This window comes from Anticarsia gemmatalis, chromosome 9, assembly GCF_050436995.1.
Source record: "Anticarsia gemmatalis isolate Benzon Research Colony breed Stoneville strain chromosome 9, ilAntGemm2 primary, whole genome shotgun sequence".
In the NCBI taxonomy this organism is placed as follows: domain Eukaryota; kingdom Metazoa; phylum Arthropoda; class Insecta; order Lepidoptera; family Erebidae; genus Anticarsia; species Anticarsia gemmatalis.
The window spans coordinates 13,944,269-13,964,987 of record NC_134753.1 but is presented as its reverse complement, the minus strand read 5'-3'; the positions used below and the strand labels follow the sequence as shown (position 1 = coordinate 13,964,987).

General features: G+C 48.4%; 1 protein-coding gene across 1 annotated transcript; it reads right to left on the bottom strand.

Moving 5' to 3' along the window:
• Positions 1-7,996: 7,996 nt before the first annotated feature.
• Positions 7,997-20,568, bottom strand: bdl (borderless). The gene is made up of 9 exons (XM_076118340.1): positions 20,250-20,568; positions 11,686-11,917; positions 11,323-11,604; positions 11,051-11,241; positions 10,577-10,795; positions 10,277-10,505; positions 8,856-9,062; positions 8,451-8,753; positions 7,997-8,383 (listed from the first exon to the last, which is right to left on the bottom strand). Exons 1-9 carry the CDS (start codon positions 20,433-20,435, stop codon positions 8,175-8,177), a joined length of 2,058 nt encoding a protein of 685 aa, XP_075974455.1. The 5' UTR covers positions 20,436-20,568; the 3' UTR covers positions 7,997-8,174.
• Positions 20,569-20,719: the final 151 nt, after the last annotated feature.

The following is a 20,719-nucleotide window of genomic DNA, read 5'->3' as shown; positions in this document are numbered from 1 at the left end:
CTCACATCACTATCCACAATACGCATACATTTACCTCACACTCACACACATACACACACACACACACACACACATACGCGCACACACACACTCAAAACCAAACACGTACACACACAGAGACACACACCTACGCAAACTCACCTGAGCGACATCTCGCATCGGGAATCTTGACAGCTGCTGGACAGCAACACACGCGACCTGCAACAAAAGTTGTAAAACTTTGACTTTAGGTATAGCTAAGGTTTGCGTAAGTAGAGGGAAGGATGTTTGGTCAATACTCCCTAGACAGGACGCCCGTGAAAAGGGTGTCAAAATCGAAGGCAGATCCCGGCTCCAACAGCCCGACAGACCGACCCGCGGGACAAAACGCGAGACGGAGTGTCGGCGAGCGGGAGTCAGCCAGGGTTACCAGCCCTACAAGAAGGCCCCCCCCTACTACAGTGACAACCCCGTCTCCCAAACACATGCCAACCTTGGCCACCATTATGGTGACCAAGAAGAAACGGGCTCCCATACGGTGCTTGGAAGGAGAGCTTCCCTCCAGGCTCCAAATTTCACCTACGAGCCCCCCAAAGAGCCGAAGAGAGGAAGCCAACTCATGGTTCGCCAAGGGGCACAGGGCCCTCTCTGAGTCTCGCAACCTTAGGGGGGACATAAAGGAGACCCTAAAGGCGGCCCTCAGCCACCTAATGAGACTCTTTAAAGAGGCGGAAGCGGGGTCCTCTGTAGAAGGGGGGACAGAAAGAGATGAAAGTGAGGGAACCGGGGTGACGGAGCAGATAGGGAAGGATAATCCCCCCCCTGCCTGCTCCGTCTCCCTGGAGAATGTCAGGGCCTTAATGGAAAGAGTGGAAGAGAATAATAGGATCCTGAAGGAAAATAGGGAACGCCTGGACCTACTGGTGGAGAGACCGCAGCTGAGCTACGCCAACGCAGTCCGAGCGGAAAGCAGTAGGGAGCCTGCGACTCTTCACTCAGTCATAGTCACATCAAAGAATGAAGAGGACACTGGAGAGGAAGTATTAGAGAAGGTAAGAAAGACGATTGATGCTAAGAATGGATGGGTGAAAGTTGAAAGAGTGCGGAAAGCTAGGGATAGGAAAATAGTACTAGGATGCAAGACGAAGGAAGAAAGGGAAAAAGTAATTAGCAAGCTTAAGGACAGCGGGGGTCAACTCGTCGCCGAGGAGGTCAAAAACAAGGACCCGCTCCTGGTCCTGAGGGACGTCCTGACCGTCCACAGCGATGTGGAGGTACTGGGCGCCCTTCGGAGCCAGAATGCGGGTGTTTTTGGCGCCCTCGCCGACGAGGAAGACAGGATGGAAGTCAAGTATAGGAGGAAAGCGCGGAACCCCCACAACGCAAACATCGTTTTGAGGGTGTCTCCGACAATATGGGCAAGGGCAGTGGCTGCAGGAAGACTGAAGGTCGACCTGCAGAACGTGCGAGTTGAGGACCAGTCGCCGCTGGTGCAGTGCACCCGGTGCCTCGCATATGGACACAGCAAGCGCCTCTGCAGGGAGCCGGCCGATCTCTGCAGCCACTGCGGAGGCCCTCACATGAGGGACAAGTGCGCAGACATGGCAGCGGGAGAACCACCAGCGTGTCGCAACTGCGCCCGGGCGGGCGCGGCCCACGTCCAGCACAACGCATTCAGTGCTGAATGCCCAGTGCGAAGGAAGTGGGACGCTCTGGCCCGAGCGTCGGTTGCCTACTGCTAAGGTGGAAATGGGGACCAAAAGCAGCATAACCACACTGGAGAGGAGAAGCGAAAAGCAGATGAACACTCGCACACACTACACTACAACACAAAATACACACACAAGCACACAAATCTACACGACCAACTTGGTTGCAATGGCCCGCGCGGAGAGTGGCAGCTTTTCCGAAGGTTTAAGTTTTGTTAAACAAGAGGAAAAGAAAACGCACAACAAAAGGTCAGGTCAGTCAACGACTTACCACCGAGTGGCAGCAGTTTGTTCTCAGTCCATCCTGATAATGCATCCTGGAACAAAACCTGCGAAATCCGCTCACGTCAAAAACTGGCCTAGACTGGCTGGGAACCAAACAACTAGTAATAATTGTGTATTGGTAGCTATAAGACAAAATTGTACTAAATATAAAAATAGCATAAGAAAAATATGACTATTTAATATATTGTTATATATATTAAAAATAGCATATAGATTTAGTATAAATATAAATAAAAATTGTAAGAATGAGTAAGCAATAATCATAAGTGTAATATAAGTAGTGTTAAGTATATAGATATAAGCAGAAAACACAAATGTAAAAATAAAACAAATGACCCTTCTCCCCCCCCCCCTTCCCATCCCACCATCCGACCCTAACCTAAGCCCCCCCTGTGTGTACTTAATGGTAGATTAAAAATAGAATAGGTATGCAAGTATGAAAGATGAGGAAAAGAAGTGCGAGAGGCATAAAAGCGAGAACGGTATGGTAATAGAGGACTAGAATGATTGAGGAGTATAGGCCCATTTCCGGGTAGTTTCAAAATAGCTGATAAGAAATTAGATAGCTTGCCAAGGACCCTGACCTCCATGTTAGGGGTAGCTAGGAAAAAAAAAAAAAAAAAAAAAAAAAAAAAAAAAAAAAAAAAAAAAAAAAAAAAAAAAAAAAAAAAAAAACCTAACCTAACCTAACCTAACCTAACCTAACCTAACCTAACCTAACCTAACCTAACCTAACCTAACCTAACCTAACCTAACCTAACCTAACCTAACCTAACCTAACCTAACCTAACCTAACCTAACCTAACCTAACCTAACCTAACCTAACCTAACCTAACCTAACCTAACCTAACCTAACCTAACCTAACCTAACCTAACCTAACCTAACCTAACCTTTTTTTTTTTTTTTTTTTTTTTTTTTTTTTTTTTTATTTTTTTTTTTTTTTAACTCGGTTAATGCATGAAATTGCATCCCCAGCGCCCGGGGGAGCGCTGGGGTATGTGGGGCTCTCCGAGCCAGAAGGGCAAGGCCTACCCACTAAACCACCGAGGTGTTGTTCCTCCTCCGCTTAGTGCCGAGGCCGCGGGATCACCCGAAGGTACGCGACCGCGACCCCGACGCGGCTGTCCCAAAGGGACTCCGTCCTCAGTGTGGGACGACACCCCAACACACGGATGCCGTCCCCCCACATGCCCCCTCGTGCAACGGCCGGAAAACTCCCCCGAGTTCGCCGGCCAAGGGGGCCTTCGGCGGTCGGGACAGACTGCGCGCAGATGCACAGTATGTCCCGGCCCCCGGCGGCGGAAAGGTGTGCGAGCCGCCGCAACCTCCGCTCGACCACCGAGCCCGAAAGCGGCCTTTTCAGGCTTCTCCCAGACCCGGCGGACCACCTGCCGCATCTCGCGGTGCGACCCCGCCCGGTCGCGGAGGATAGGGTGCACTGCAACGATACACAGGCTACACCTCCTCCTCCGCGACCGGCCCTCCTCTAGCCACTTTACCCGGGAGCGGCCGTCTGCCTACTCCCAGGCGCAGCGGCTCCGTCCAACGACCGCCACGGTCACACAGGGGCTCAGCCAATCTCCGGTTTCCCTCGGCGGCCATCGCATCACTAGCCGCCTCGGTACTATCAGGTCTCAGCCGACCCCCGGATACCCGCAGCAGCCCCACCACACCGTATCTCGCGGTACGGCCCCGCCCGGTCGCGGAGGACAGGGTGCACTGCAACGATACACAGGCTACACCTCTTCCTCCGCGACCGGCCCTCCTCTAGCCACTTTACCCGGGAGCGGCCGTCTGCCTACTCCCAGGCGCAGCGGCTCCGTCCAACGACCGCCACGGTCACACAGGGGCTCAGCCAATCTCCGGCTTCCCTCGGCAGCTTTTGCCCTCTAGCCGCCTCGGTACCACCAGGTCTCAGCCGACCCCCGGATACCCGTAGCAGCCCCACCACGCCGCATCTCGCGGTGCGGCCCCGCCCGGTCGCGGAGGATAGGGTGCACTGCAACGAAACACAGGCTACACCTCTTCCTCCGCGACCGGCCCTCCTCCGACCACCTTACCCGGGAGCGGCCGTCTGCCTACTCCCAGGCGCGGCGGTTCCCTCCACGCGCCACCATGAGTTAAGAGCCGGGTCCGACCGCGACGACCCCCGGCTCCCCATGGCAGCCCACCAGTTGCCACATCACGCGGTGTGGCCCCGCCCAGTCGCGGAGGACAGGGTGCACTGCAACGAAACACAGACAACACCTCTTCCTCCGCGACTGGCCCCTCACTACCGGCCGGAAACCTACTCCCGACCGGCGGCCGCTTTGGTCCCCCGGATACACCCGCGGTGGCACCCCGCTTCAGGGAACGGCCAAACGTCTGGATCTCTCTTAGCTTCACCGCAAACGAGTGTACCAACACCACTCGGTTGCGGCTACTGAGCCCCCCCACCACGGCAAGGTGGAGATCCCTCGGGGGGGAACCTAACCTAACCTAACCTAACCTAACCTAACCTAACCTAACCTAACCTAACCTAACCTAACCTAACCTAACCTAACCTAACCATCCTTTATCCAGGTCGCTTGTCACACCTCGTTGCCGTCGAAATCACACCACCTTTTCTTGTTTTCATTCAATAATTCCTTGGTTCGATTATGCTAGTTCGTATTCGATAAATGTGTTATACGTATTCGGAATAAGATTTGGGTTTAGACGTGTGACGGATCGTGATACGATTCTGATTGGGATCGGGATCGGGATCGGGATCGGGATCGGGATCGGGATCGGGATCGGGATCGGGATCGGGATCGGGATCGGGATCGGGATCGGGATCGGGATCGGGATCGGGATCGGGATCGGGATCGGGATCGGGATCGGGATCGGGATCGGGATCGGGATCGGGATCGGGATCGGGATCGGGATCGGGATCGGGATCGGGATCGGGATCGGGATTGGGATCGGGATCGGGATTAATTCATTTCGTTCATTTCGGTAATTACGTTCATTTCGTTTATTTCGGTCATTACGTTCATTTCGGTCATTTCGTTCATTTCGGTTATTTCGTTCATTTCGTTCATTTCGTTCATTTCATTCATTTCATTCATTTCATTCATTTCATTCATTTCGTTCATTTCGTTCATTTCGTTCATTTCGTTCATTTCGTTCATTTCGTTCATTTCGTTCATTTCGTTCATTTCGTTCATTTCGTTCATTTCGTTCATTTCGTTCATTTCGTTCATTTCGTTCATTTCGTTCATTTCGTTCATTTCGTTCATTTCGTTCATTTCGTTCATTTCGTTCATTTCGTTCATTTCGTTCATTTCGTTCATTTCGTTCATTTCGTTCATTTCGTTCATTTCGTTCATTTCGTTCATTTCGTTCATTTCGTTCATTTCGTTCATTTCGTTCATTTCGTTCATTTCGTTCATTTCGTTCATTTCGTTCATTTCGTTCATTTCGTTCATTTTGTTCATTTCGTTCATTTCGTTTCGTTCATTTCGTTGATTTCATTTGTAAAGTGTAGTAAGATTTACGATACTTCATTAGATCTGTGCATGTTTCGCGTCACGAAAGCAAAGTACCTACCTACATATTTTGAATTATTTTAAATCTCAGGAAGACATTATAAGATTTCAGAAAGATATGATAAGATCTCAGGGAGTCATAATATCTTTTCAGGGAGATATAAGATTTCAGGGAGTCATAATATCTTTTCAGGAAGACATTACAATTATAAGATTTCAGGGAGATATTATAAGATTTCAGAAAGATATTATAAGATTTCAGGGAGTCGAAATATATTTTCAGGAAGACATTATAAGATTTCAGAAAGATATTATAAGATTTCAGGGAGTCATAATATCTTTTAAGGGAGATATTATAAGATTTCAGGGAGTCATAATATCATTTCAGGGAGATATTATAAGATTTCAGGGAGTCATAATATCATTTCAGGGAGATATTATAAGATTTCAGGGAGTCATAATATCATTTCAGGGAGATATTATAAGATTTCAGGGAGTCATAATATCATTTCAGGGAGATATTATAAGATTTCAGGGAGTCATAATATCATTTCAGGGAGATATTATAAGATTTCAGGGAGTCATAATATCATTTCAGGGAGATATTATAAGATTTCTGGGAGTCATAATATCTTTTCAGGAAGACATTATAAGATTTCAGAAAGATATGATAAGATTTCAGGGAGTCATAATATCATTTCAGGGAGATATAAGAGCGATTTATTAAGATTTCAGGGAGATGTTATTAGATTTCAGGGAGATGGAATAAGATTTCAGAGAGACGTTCGAAGATTTCAGGAGATTTCAGGGAGATGGAATAAGATTTTAGGGAGACGTTATTAGATTTCAGGAAGTTATTATGTAATTTCGTCGATACATAATATCATTTCAGGGGCACGTTTTAAGATTTCGGGGAGGTGTTATAAGTTTCGAGGGAGATGTTATAAGACTTCAGGAAGGTGTTCATTCCTTCCGTTCATTCATTTCGTTCATTTCATTCATTGCGATTCATTTCGTTCGTCGCATTTGTCACATTCGTCGCGTTCTCTTATTCGTCTCATTCTTCCCATCCGTCCCGATCTTCCCATTCGATCCATTCCCTCATTCGTTCCGTTTGTTGCTCGTCCCAGTTTACGAACTCCGATGAATCCTGAAGGTCCTGAATCCTATATTTAAAGTGTAACTGTAGACACACGGCGACACTCGACTTCTCACTTTGAACTGGGGAGTACGATATACGATATCGTGTGATCATACATTACCTTTAGATGAGTGTGACTGTCTTTGTGTAGGGTCTGTATACAAAACTGCGGTGCGACGCGAGTTCGTTCGTGCGGCAAGGGGCTCCCTAGTGACCATTCCTTTAAGATCATCAACCGCACTGGACGTACCTTGAAAAACAAGGTCGTGTACAGGTGCAAGATGTGAGAGGTGACATGGATCGTAAAAAGAAGTGTTAACTTTGTTATTGCTTAAGAGACCCAGGGAAAAGAGACAATTACGATGCAAATCAAATCGTAAGTCCTTGCGATGCGTAGTGCGAGCTCGCAGATTTTTACATTGTGACGTCGCACCGCAGTTTTGTATACAAGCCCTTACTCTGTCAATTCTGTAAATGCATTGCATGACTTCGCGTTATCGGTAAAACTTAAAAAAAAAAAATCTTTCTTTTTTTACCCACAAAGGCCTACGCCTATGGAGTCTTCCTGCTAAGTTTCAGACTGCGAAGATAGGTACTTAGTTTTACAGCCCAAAAAAAAAAAAAAAAATAACATACTTCGAAATTTTTCAGTACTAAAAAGTTATTCGGAGTGACGTTTGACTTTTTTATTTGACGTTTGACGTTTTATTACGTTTAGTTTCATACTAGACTAACAACAATAAATTTCTTTCTTAATATTTATTTTTATTGCATATTCCTGTTTACTAAATACGCAAAGTAGTGTTAATATGAAATAATACGGGTTTATAAGAACAAAAAGTATTTTGTTTAATTGTAAAGTAACGAAACGCAAATCACGACGCGATTTGGTTTTGTCAGTCACTACATGAGCATTGTCATTAATGTCAACTTCGAGGACTGAGACCATAAACATGATCTTACCATGTTCAATTATAGTCACGAAACCCAATCAGTCTATCCCGGATCACACGTGGTCATAATAATATGTCTGTCTGTATGTAAAAAGACGAGGCTGCGGAGGCGAGAATAGGTGCCTGTGATTTATTACGTAAGGGCGAAAGGACTGTTCTTCCGCAGCGTCGGAGCAGTCACGTTAGGGTGATAATGTGAAAAATAATTTCTATTCAGAAAGTAACGTTTACATTAAGACCCACAACACCCAACTTTCGACCTCGTATTGACGGGGACTGAGACTGGATGGGGAAGATGCTACTAATTTGACATAACTCTTAAAGTTTTAAGCGTGATATTACGCTTGTAGGTCTTCGATTAGAATAGGCAGGTGACAGGGAGAAACAAAAAAGATCTTGGAACCAGAAAACAAAAATCATCGTCTTTCACTTTTTATTTTAAAAATTATTATCAAACTACTTAAGTCCTAACAAATCGATACATATTACTCGTATTCGCACATACACCGTACATTCTTTAATAAATAACAACAGGAACATCCGTGGACACTCATAGCACACTCGACACTAGGCACAGGCGCGGCGCACTCGGCGCAGTCAGTGCAGGCGCTTGCCGGCGCAGAGGCGGCGGCGCGCGGCGTAGAGCGCGGCGCCCGCCACCGCCAGCAGCAGCGCGGCGCCCGCGCACGCCGCCGCCACGCCGCGCAGCCGCGCGTACTCCGGCACGCGCAGCGCCGCGCCGCCCCACGCGCCGCCCGCGCACGCCACGCGCGCCCAGTACCACGCGCCCTCCTCTGCGCCGCTCACTGCGCACACAGACACTGCTGTATCACCTCTGCGTGCCTCTCACCCGTCAGCTGCGCGCCTACGTACCGAGCATGTAGTCGTGGTGCGTGTGGCCCGTGGCCAGCAGGCGCTCGCCGGGCGCGGCGCCCTCGTACCAGCTGACGGTGCAGCGCGACGTGTCGCCGGGCGCGCGGCTCCAGCGCACGAGCGCGCCCTCGTCGATGAGTCGCACCGTCACCTCCAGCTCGTCGCCTCCCGCCTCGCCGCCCGCGCCCGTCACGCCCGCCGCCCCCGCCGCCGCCGCCCCGAACACCGCCGGCGCCGTCGTCTCTGTAGTGACGGCGGCGTACGCGATCTGCTCCCCGGTGATCGCCTCTTCCTCCGCTGAACCTTGGAAGGTCACGAGTGACGCAATGGATAGACATTACGAACGTTATAAATGGGTCCGCGACATCGCCATATATAGTACCTAATGCCCAAATCAAAACCTACCGAGCGTTCTAGCGAACACGGGCTTGCTGAACAGTCCGTCGCCGATGAGATCCTGAGACAAGACTCGGAGCTCGTACTCGGTGCCGGGACGCAGACCGACCAGAGTGGCTTCGGTGACGCCTCTCGACAGAATCTTCATAGTGCGCCACTCACTCACTGTTCTCTCCCGATACCACACGTTGTAGTCTACCTCGAGTCCGTTATGACCTGCGGAAATGGGTATCGTGTCAATTTGCCACTGTATGACTGTACGTAGGACTAGACTGTACATCATCGCTTTGCTGAAGGTAATGGATCCGGACGACGTGCCGACCTTTGTGGCGAAGGAGCTGCATAAACTCCCACCTGTCACATTCGACCACGTCGACGTTACCAGGCTGTTAAAGGACATCACGTTCTTAAAGTCGAGTCTGGCTGAGATGCAGTCGATGCTGAAGGTGTCCAATAACACCATCGGTGAATTGCGTGAGGAAGTGGCGCAGTTACGTGGCGCTGTTTCGTCATGTAAGTCACCCGACACCTCCAACGTCAACACACGTCGCAGGGCGCAAAACGCATCCGTCGGCAATTTGGAAGCGGCGAGTCCTAAGTCGTCGCTAGCTGCCGAAACTGCTTGCGTCGCACCGCGCCCCGCCGCCCGCCCCGTCCCCCCAACAACATCGGTCGAGGTAGTGACACGTGCCGCTACGTCAACACCGACACGTGCCTACGCGGCAGTTGCCGCCAACCAACCAGCTGGACAACCACCACAGTGGCGACAGAAAGGGGATAAGAAGATCACTATGAGATCAGACGTCAATCCGCATCAGGGTAAGAAGAACGAGGCTACGTGCGAAAAAGATGGCTTCATCAAGGTGGAGAAGAAAAAGAGGAAGCCATCTCGTCGCAATCAGTGCGGTACTGCACCGACCGGACCGAACCATCTGCTGCGTCCAGCCGTGCCTGCGACGCTGTTGTACGTGTCCCGCCTGCACTACTTTACAAAGGCCGAAAACATTGTAGAGTACGTCCAACTGAAAAGCAATTTCAAACTGAGGGTCGAGCAGTTGCAGTCTTGTCACAATGTGAATTTCAACTCATTTGTGGTGAGAGTGCCGACTGAGCATCTGTCGACCTTCATGAAGGAGGAATTTTGGCCGAGAGGTGTTGTGTTCCGGCGGTACAGAGGACGGCTACCCGACACCACGCGTCAGGCGACACCTGGATCACGTGTCACTTAGAATAAGTTATATTTTGTATGTATTAGTCTATTTATAAGTTGTATTTTGTTTATTGTATTACTATGGGCCTCAGTTGCCTGAAATAAAGGAATAAATAAATAAAAAATAAATAAAAAAATACGTAAAATAATAATATGTACAATCGAAGCGGCGCGTCCTGCTCAGAGAACACGGTATACATCGGTATATGAGCGGTCTCACCGGGCACCCAGGTGAGGTGCAGCGCGTCGGTGGAAGGTCGCACGGTGAGGTTGTAGGGTGCGCGAGGCGGCATGTTCTCCACGAGCAGCTCGGTCTCGGCGTCGATGGCGGCGGCTTCGTTGCTCACGGTGCACACGTACACGCCGCGGTCCTCCTCCGCCACCTCCACGATGGTGAGGTTGCCGTCGTCCAGCGTGTGCCGGCCGGCGGGCAGCTCGCCGCCGTCCTTCTGCAAGCAGGCGAGGTCGAGGTTGAGAACCGGGGCGCGAGCGCGGCGCGCGGCCGGCGGGCGACACTCACCCGCGCCCAGTGCACGGCGGGCTCGTCGTGGTGCGAGCGCGCGGAGGCGGCGCACGGCAGCGTGAGGGTGGCGCCGAGGCGCGCCACGTACAGCGGCTGCGGGCGCGCGGCCAGCGCGGGCGGGCGCTGCACGCGCACGCGCACGCCGGGCGACGGGCCCTCCGACCCCAGCGAGTTGTACGGCGTGCACGAGTACTCACCCTCGTGCGACTCGTCCACCTTCATACCGAAACATACTTCATTTAAAGTTCGTATTAGAGCTCGTTTTGTAACAGCGCTAGAAGCATAAAATATAGGTAGGCCTTCCATTAAATAAAAGAACTCGTCCCTTAAAACGTTTAAATGAGCGGTGAAAGTCCGTATGGGAGTTCGTTCTTATTCGGAGCTGGAAGTGTATCTTATTTTTTCTTTTTGATTTGAAATGATTCAATTTCTGTGTTTGCAAGAAAAAAAATTGTCAGCCTGGAAGGTTACCTGATTGAAGAGTAAACTGCCGTTCCTACTGTAGAACACGCCAGGCACATTGTACGGGTCGAACAGGAAGCCGTCCTTCTCCCAGCGCAGGTTGGTGAGGGGAGGGTTGGCGCTGAAGTGGCAGTCCAGGCTGGCGGGTTTGCCGTACGGCAGGTAGCGCTCCTTGGGCGCGTACACCACCTTCGCTTTATCTGCAACGTCACAAGCGGCGGTGAGTACGACTGCACTGGTGCGACAGAGGAGGTGGTGGTGGAGATGGTGGCAGTACGCACACTGCACGTCGAGGAAGGCGGCGGCGCTCTGCGTGGAGCGGTCGGGCGCGAGCACGCGGCACTCGTACTCGCCGGGGTCGGCGGAGGCGGCGCGCCGCAGCACGAGGCTGCCGTTGGGCGGCATCTCGCTGCGCAGCGCCAGCTCGGGCAGCTCGCTCAGCGGCGTGCCGTCCTTGTACCACGCCACCACCGACTCCGGCTCCTTTGGCAGGCACTCCAGCTCCGCGCGCTCGCCCTCCAGCACCGTCACGTTCATGGGAGGCGTCACTATTAGGTTGCCCCCTGTAACGCACACGTTATACACAGGTTTATTCGTCTAGGTATAGGTCGGAGTCGCTAGTCGGTATTGCGGTGGAGAGGTACCGTCGACGTCGAGGTAGAAGAAGGTGCCGTTGTTGCGCGCGGGCGGCGTGCGGTTGGGGAAGGTGACGCGGCAGCGGTAGAGGCCGGCGTCGGTCTCGCGCACGGCGCTCACGTTGATGGAGCCGCGGCCGAGCCCCAGCCGGCCCTCGCCCAGGCGGCGCACGCGCCCGCCCCAGCGGTCCGCCACGCGCGCGCGCCCCTCGCCGCTGTACCACGAGAATATAGTCTCGCCCTGCACATCATCACAAAATCAATTACACACACTGTGACACACTACACGACTTCCCTTTCTGTGACTCTTCCTTCTCACGTTAAGTTAAGTCAAAAATGCTATCAAGGGATTTGGCTGATGTATTCACTACCGGCCGCCTGTCTGTCATATACTTGGGAACTCTAAGTATATTGGAAAATGTTGGACAGTGGTGGAGATAAGGGTTAAAAATGTAGTAATATTAGTGGGCCGGGGGTTTGCGACGCTGCAGCTGTGGGGAATGAATTGGTGAAGGCTACCGCGGCTCTGGTAGGTCGGGATCGTATGCCCGAATACTTCTATTCTATGATCGGACAGACTCATACTACATAGGTAAAGCAACTACTGGCGAAAAATACGACGACGTCAAAAATGTATTCTATTATATAATCAAAATCAAATCATTCATTCATATAGGTCAAATGCTGACACTTATGATAGTCAATGATACAGAGAGTGAATTTACCGCCAGTTCGGAAGGTAGGGCCAATGAGAAGAGCTGGCAAGAAACTCCAGGCCACTCTTTTTAATCGCCAATTAGTTTTAACAATCTTTCTATTAGGTATAAATGTTTGATGATGTAAGGAGCTGCTACCAACACTACCGAACACACGTAGGTCATAATATAAATAAATTAAATCAATATAAAGGTGCTAATAAGTAAGATAACAAGTGTATTGGAAGCATGATGGGAGCATCTACCTACATCATGATATTATTGCATCTCAAGAGCATACAATGGCACAAGGAATTATATCGATTAATATATGATTATTTAATGTTGTAGTTGTATGCGTTACTTATGAAATGGTAGTGGTTCAGTGGCATTTAAGTAACGGTGCTAATAAATTATTTACACATAACCAACTCAAACGTGTTATTTCCATTAAAAAAAAGGAGCTTCGAGCAGTTCCTTGTAGGTACCGCGTCCTGGCCACTTTATGGTGACTGTAGAAAGAACACCGTCAGGTTTTTAGTCAGTATGCCCACCCGACAGACCCGCGCTTCCACCCTGGAGCGGGATATGCAGTAATGCATTTTATTGATGAAAAAAAAGACTAGAGCTCTCTGATAGAGAGCTAGTATTATAATGTTAACATAATTATTCACAAACGTACTGCTGGTCTACTGCAAGTGTGAGTGGAGACTGTGGAGAGACGTCAGACGTGCCCAGTGCCCGTGCGCTACGTACAGTCAGTGACTAGTTAGACTCTAAATATCATACAGCAGATATGCTTAAGATTCGCAAGGAAACTAACTACTCAATAATAAACACCTTAACATTAACTGTGTCACTAGACGCGATACGCTGCTCTCCTCCCGGATTTTGCGGGGTTTGGGTCTGGACTTGTGGTGGCTTTGAGGGCTCAATAAGCTACGAGAGCGCCCTGTGCGCCCAGCGTGGCCACTGCCCTGTGTGTCCACGAGCCTGAGGCCATGATGTATCGCGAGAGCATTACATGTTTATGAATGTGTATCTGGCGACAAGTGCGACCGCTTCACCCTAGTTCAGCACTCAGCAGGAGTGAGCAGCCGCGGGCGACGCCGAGCGCTGCGGAGCGCTGCGGAGAGTGGGCGTCCCACGCTCGACGCCCACGCCACACGTTCAATTATCGCGACTCCTTTACTGTATGCATTAGGAACTCCACCACTATTTTGATCTTTTATTTTTGTTTCTATTGTAATTTTGAATGTAAATATATTTTAATGAAGACCACACGCGAAAAGCATTTGTGATTAACTAACAAACAAACATGGAACAGAGTAATTCCACCACTTAGTACATAAATAGGTATGTGATCGTGGATAGGTCTCAGAGCGTGTAGTGAGACTGTGAGACCGAGACGCACGGTACATTCCGAACATAGTCGTGGTAGAGGGGCTCGTAAATCAAGAGCGCGGCGCAATGTGGCACAATGTTTGCTCGCGCCAGGACCGCTAGGAGCCGGGAGCCGCCACGTGCTCGCGCGCCAGTAACAGGGTCACCGCGCTCGTGTGTGCGCGCTGTGTACACTGATAAACTCGTACAGTACAGTACAGTACAGCACGGTAGTGTAGAGTGTCAGCAAGTAGACAATTACTGCTCCCACGCGGCGGCCGGTGCGCCTGCCGCCGCGCGCCGCCTACTCGCTCAAGTGTACGTAATGCGCGCAACTCCCACGCTCCAGCGATGCGCGCGCTCTCGATGGTTCCGAGTGTCCCGCCATTCCCGCCTTCCCGCCACCAGCGCGCCGCTCAACGGGGACACGTTCTACTCTACGCTAGTCTACACAATCAACATGTTATTCGCTAGTTAGTCGTTAATGGTCCAGCACGAGCGAGCGATGAATGTTTAACGGCTGGGCTAACTCGCGCGTGTTACACATATGTATTTGGAGACGCAGATGACGCGCTTCGCGCCTCGCGTCTCCACTTAATACGTAAATCCCTATAATATATTCCCATTGTAGACGTGAGTAAGGAGGTATGCTCATTAAGCTAGTTAAGGAACAAGCGTTAGCTACTGGCCAGTATTGGCTAAACGAGCTCAGTGAACACGACAAGGATAAATATCTATAAACAGTAATAAGATGGCTGCACTAGGACGAGTGGCGCACTGCCGTCACCTGCCGCTGCCTCCCCGCCTCCTCCCCTATCTCTGAACACCATTATCTATTATCTTCTACATCTGGTAGGTAGATACATATAAAATTACTTGTGCTGACTGACTGATTGATAATCATCGCACAGCCTATTTTACGTTTCTAACTACATGGATTTTTTATAATTGGTGAATTATAAAAAATCCATGTAGTTAGAAACGTAAAATAGGCTGTGCCCCCGTTTTATACCTTCTTAAGGGTGCTTAAGAAGGTATAATCTATACTAATCTATACTAATATTATAAAGCTGAAGAGTTTGTTTGTTTGTCTGTTTGTTTGAACGCGCTAATCTCAGGAACTACTGGACCGATTTGAAAAATTCTTTCAGTGTTAGATAGCCCATTTATCGAGGAAGGTTATAGGCTATATATCATCACGCTACGACCAATAGGAGCAGAGTACGAATAAAAAATGCTACAAAAACGGGGAAAATAATGACCCATTGTCTCTTATGTGACGCAAGCGAAATTGCGCGGGTCAGCTATAAATAATAAAAATAAATATAATCAATTTCAATACTGTAGCAGTAGAAGAACTTGTGGTACGAGTTTATTATTATAAAAGCTATCATTTTATCACACGGCACACCGCACAGAGATCGCCTGTAAATTAAATTGACTTCATTAACAGATATGTACATAAACGATCATGAATAATATATCTGAATGCGTAGGACCGAAGATACGAGTATTTGTTTACTATTGAGTGACGTCAGAAGCGCACACGTCAATGAACAATGAACAAGCTAGTGATGATCGTGATGGTAGTGTCACTCGTGAGTCGTGCCACTCCCGCCAATCACAGAAGGTGACGCGAGGTGGCGCCGCGGGCCACGATTTAATTAACCCTATTGGTTTTTGTAGTCGCTAGAGTATAAGGAAGGCTGGCGTTGATGACCATCTCGCGATCGCGTGGCGTCACTTAACTTTGCATCCAGCTCGACGAGCCTGCGCCTCTTATTCTTTATTAGCTTCTGCCCGCGACTTCGTCCGAAAAGCAGAAGTCGAAAATATTCCACGGAACCCGACTCCGGAGTAAATAGTATCCTGTATTTTATTACAGAACATAGGTATTCGATCTGTGTGCCAAAATTCTTTCAAATTCATTCACCGTCATAGCGTAATTTGATAACTATTATCCATCCAAACCTTTGTATTTATAATACTGGATGACCCGCGCAACTTCGCTTGCATAAGAGAGAATGGGTCATAATTTTCCCCGTTTTTGTAACATTTTTCGTTGCTACTCCTCTCCTAATGGCCATACCTATGCAATACAAAAATAATTTTTCAATTCGAACCAGTAGTTCCGGAGATTAGCGCGTTCAAACAAACTCTTCAGCTTTATAATATTTAAGTATAGATTAGTATAGATTTCGCTGTCTCGGAAACAATCGATCTTAATGAAAGTTTCATCACTACACTATAGGTTTGCCGGTCGGTCTACTACAGTCGTGTCGAGCCGGCTACCGCCCGGAAGCCGCCAGTAGACCGTAGAAATCAAAAGAGAAGACTATGAGTACTTGAGTAGGTAACTAAGTAGTAAGTACCACAACATAACCATGGACATGGCGCACACTTTATTGGGTTCGCTGGTCATCCACTACAACAAAGAAATCGCGTGGACTGGATGCTAGTGGATACCTACTCTTAGCATAATGTAAATTATGCGTGGCGCGGTGTGTGTCGTGTGTGAGCACTGAGCAGAGTGAGCAGTGAAGCACTGGGAGCAGTGGGAGCGGCTCACGGCGCGGCGGCTTGCGGTGACACTCGCGCAGACTTGATCGCGGCACAAGCGCGCGCCGCGCAGCGTATGTGAGCGCAGCGCATTGTGAATGTTGTGATAATGAAGCGCGACGTATTGTTGGTGTCGCTCATGTCGGTGATTAACCGGCACAAAGAGCGGCCGAGCGCCCGCCCATTGTCATCGGTGACCCGAAGTCACCCGCTCCCGCCGCACTGTCCGGGCGGCCGACACGGCGACAGTCCCGCACACACGGCGTGTATTCTCAGCGCCATAGATCGCCGTACCGCGACAGAATGTACTGAATAACGTGACAGACAAACATCTGGGCCCACGAAGCCTAGAACAGTTACAGGCGATGTAAGGTGACACTCGCGCCGCGCCACATCGCGACCTCCACGACGAGTGCGAGGACATTCTCACAGATGGGATGATATGACAGATGTACTACGTTCGGTACAGCTATACTGTAACCCAAATTATAACTAAATACCGCATAGTGGTCTTAGAAGACATAGGCCTCCGCGCTTTGGAGGGCACGTAAATATACTAAATATTCAGTCCCGATTGTTATCAATTAAGATAACAGTAGGTACTTAGTTTAAGTAGTAGAGGTACAGCCGTGACATAATATAACGTAAACTGCACGTTTGGCGCAGTGGTTTAAGCGGTCACCTCGCCGCAACAACCTAGCACCGCGTGTGGTGGGTTCGAATCCCACCCGGGACAAATCTTTGTGTGATGAGCACGAGTATTTGTTCTGAGCCTGGTTGACAATTTATCTATATAAGTATATATTTAGAAGTATCTAAGTATGTTTATCAGTTATTTGGTTACCGTTTACCGTACCAAATTACCGTGTGTGAGTTGTCCAATAATATTTATTTATTTTATTTATTTATAATATGGGCCTAAGAACGGAGCGGCTTGAACAACGTTCACACTTAGCTGACCACTTATTTACTATACCTATCAGTTCCCTCGACGGTTTAATCCTCGCACAATAATGTTACGTACAGAATCAAATTCATAAGTTAAAATTAATCATTATTATTATTGGATGTAGGATGTGAGATTTCCTAAGACGATTTCAGGATAGAGCGAAGTGGAGGAGAAAGATCAGGAAGGCTGACCCCACTACCATATGGACTTGGTAGCATGGAAGAGAGAGAGAGAGAGTACGGGCAGCCGAGAGTGCGGGCGCTCGTCGAAATGAAACGTTTACATAATCACATGATAGTGTTGTGCCGTTGTGCCCCTATCATATGTGGAGTGTAGTACTTAGACTAGCAGAGTGAGTGTGCTCTATATTGAACCTATTTCGTATTTAATGATTTATGTCTCAGCGAGGTCAAGAATCTCTAAAAAAGTTATATTAACGCTTATTATAATGGCACACTAGTGACACTGGTCAATGTAATTAAATAAGCGAAAATATCGTCGACATTAGAAAGCTAAAAGCTTCACAGGTTGTCATGATGAGCCTGTACTACTCTGTACAGTGACAGCGAGTAGTGACGTCACTTGACATCCGTGTTGATATGCAAGCGTGTAATATGTACAGTATGTACACTTACTGTGTACTACTGTGTAGTAGTGTCATAGTGTGTAGTACAGCAACTACTACCAGCTACACGCGTCAGCATCTGATTCTGGTTCGCCTATGATCGTCATCACAGGCAGAACACTGAACAATTGTGTCGTGGCTGTCATGTTATACAAACACAAAGCTGTGAAGAGTGTGTGGCCATGAGCCCATGAGCGTGCCCGTGCAGGCACTGGGGGCGGTGGAGGCAACCGTGGCGGGATGGAACTTAATATATCCTTCTGCTGCTAAAATGATGAAAACAGCTATATTAATTACCTATGTGTTATAAATAAATATACAGCTAGATAGATATCGCGAGTAATGATAACCGAGTAGGGCTGGCCAGTAGGCCAGTAGTGTAAAGATTGTTGACTAAACATTGATGATTTGTATCTATAGAAATTAATCGTAAATCGTCAACAGAGGACAGAAAACCTACATCGAGATAAAATCTTTCACGCGTGTGACTTCTTTAATCATAGTTTTGTCGTAGCCTACAATTTTGTGCACACTCCCTCATTTTGGAGGAAGACCTTTGCCAAACAATAGGACACCTAATGCGTTCTAATTGATTAAAACGTTTTAACGACAAAAGTGAAAAGTGGCGGGTAGAAGCTGTCGTTGTGATAATGGAGATGTGGATGTGAAGATCTGACGAACACATAAGTTGACATGACACGCGGCGCCGCTCACACTACACGCCAGTGGGCAGTGACAACATTACACTGAACACTGCTAGGAGGGCGCCACAGAGGCGTCTGTACACGAACGCGCCGCAGCCATCACTTCTGTTTGTTTCTATTAACATTAACGTTTTAAACTAGTAGCTGTGCTAGTACCATTTATTATGAAAAGTATTTATTAAAGCTTTTTATATATTTAATTTGATAGTTGACATTGAGTGTTACAAATACTCTTGACCTTAACAGTGTATGTTATCTAATATTTTACCTTAAATACGTTACTATCTCGGGTATTCAGAACCACAATTATTTATGGGAAATAATACTGCGGTTAACGATAAATATATAAAAGGGGACATTTGCAAAAACAATTTAATTAAACAGGTTTAGAAACTTAAGTGTGTACTAAATGTTGTAGGGAAAACTGCTAAAATTTTGCGACCTGGAATTACGAGATTTAAAAAAAGAATCTAAGAACAAAATTAAATGTCAGAAATTGTATTAAGTATATTCTTTGTCAATAGATAGAATTATTGTTTTGTTGGAATTGTATACTTATGCTATCTTATAAGAAAAGATATCCTCGTATTGCTTATTAGTGGTTGTAAATAAAGTTTTGTAGACACTTCTCAGTTAGATTCCCGGTTTGTAGCCTTTGTCTTTTGAGTTTTATCTTATTTATATTAGAATTTATTTTTCAATAGCAACCGAAGTTTGGTAACGTGGCTGGTACACGGCAATAGGCTCACCCCTTATTTCATGGTGCTGGTATAGGTATACTTAATTATATCCGTTCGCTCCGCCCGCGCCTCGCTGAGACTCGCTGAGAGTCGCTCGTAAAAACATCAGGTTCAAAACAATACAAAGGTAAGGTGTGCGAGTGTCGCGGACAGTACTGAGTACTGAGTAGTCTGAGTACTGAGGGTACCGACGTATGTGCCGAGTATTTACTCTATTAATACTCGTATCGTAACGACTCCCGTAGGAAGCTATTGTATAACTAGCTGTGCTACCTGCCTATTATACGTACTTATATTATGTATCTGGATGGGGTGAATTACTTTAGCTTCCTACGGAAATGGACGGTAACTTTCCGAAAATATTGTATCCCATAAGAAAACATCGTGACGAAGTCTTACATACCTGTACAAGTGTACACTGTTTAAACAGTTCTTAATATGCGACATTCCCGGCCCACACGGATAGCGAATGTGATGGCACACTACAAGCATCTCCACTAATCTCGAGTATATAGATCATCTAGATGTTTTACTCAATCGCGGAAACTATTTTTTTGCGCGACCCGGAATCGAACCAGTGATCTCTGCGTAGCAATGGCATTAGGTTCTACCGCATCTCAAATGAATATCTTTATAGACACTAAAACTTATGTGCTAATACCTATACGAAACTAAGTATTCTCAATAAATCTCAGGAGATCGTCTGTTTGACGATGCAAATCTCAAGAGCTACTCGCCCTGTTTACATTTTGTCTTACTACCAATAGTAAATCCATGAAGCTTCGCCGAGCACTTGATATAATTTTGTACGGAAGTCATCCGAATGTTGACCACCGATTGGCTAGTAATATAAGAAGATAAGAGCATATAGCATATAGGTTGTGGGTCTGAGAGAAGTTAGAAGAGCTTCAGACTCACGTCTTTATCCCACTGCAGGTGATAAGGTATCTCGTTGCCGAAGGGGAAGTCGAGGTGACAGTTCATGACTGCGAAGCCCCCGACGCTGGCGTGCAGCCGCTCCGCGTCGAGCGGCAGCAGCGAGCCCAGCGCCGCCGCGCCCAGCGCCAGCGCGCACGCGGCGCGCCACCACGCCGACACCACCATGGCGACTGTGTCCCGACGACTAGCACAACCACTGCCTGCCACTGACTAACCACCGACGCGACGTGTGCTCGCGACTACTCGCGACTGACCCGCCGAGAACCGCGGGACCAATTGACCGCTCCTCAGCGTAATGGAGTTAACCTCAGCGGTGAGTAACGTCCGCGCCGCGACCTCGCCCGCGCCCCGCCGCCGCCCCGCCACCGCCCCGCCAGCGCGCCGCACCTGCTGGGCTAGAGCCGGCGACGAGAGCGAACAAAGGCGCGCGCCTCTACAAGCAGGAAACG

Coding starts and splice junctions, on each gene's coding strand:
- bdl (XM_076118340.1), bottom strand. CDS start 20,435: ATGGTGGTGTCGGCGTGGTGGCGCGCCGCGTGCGCGCTGGCGCTGGGC. Junction 10,506..10,576: donor CCGCCGTGCACTGGGCGCGG/GTGAGTGTCGCC, acceptor GCCTGCTTGCAG/AAGGACGGCGGCGAGCTGCC. Junction 8,754..8,855: donor CGTGTTCGCTAGAACGCTCG/GTAGGTTTTGAT, acceptor TGACCTTCCAAG/GTTCAGCGGAGGAAGAGGCG.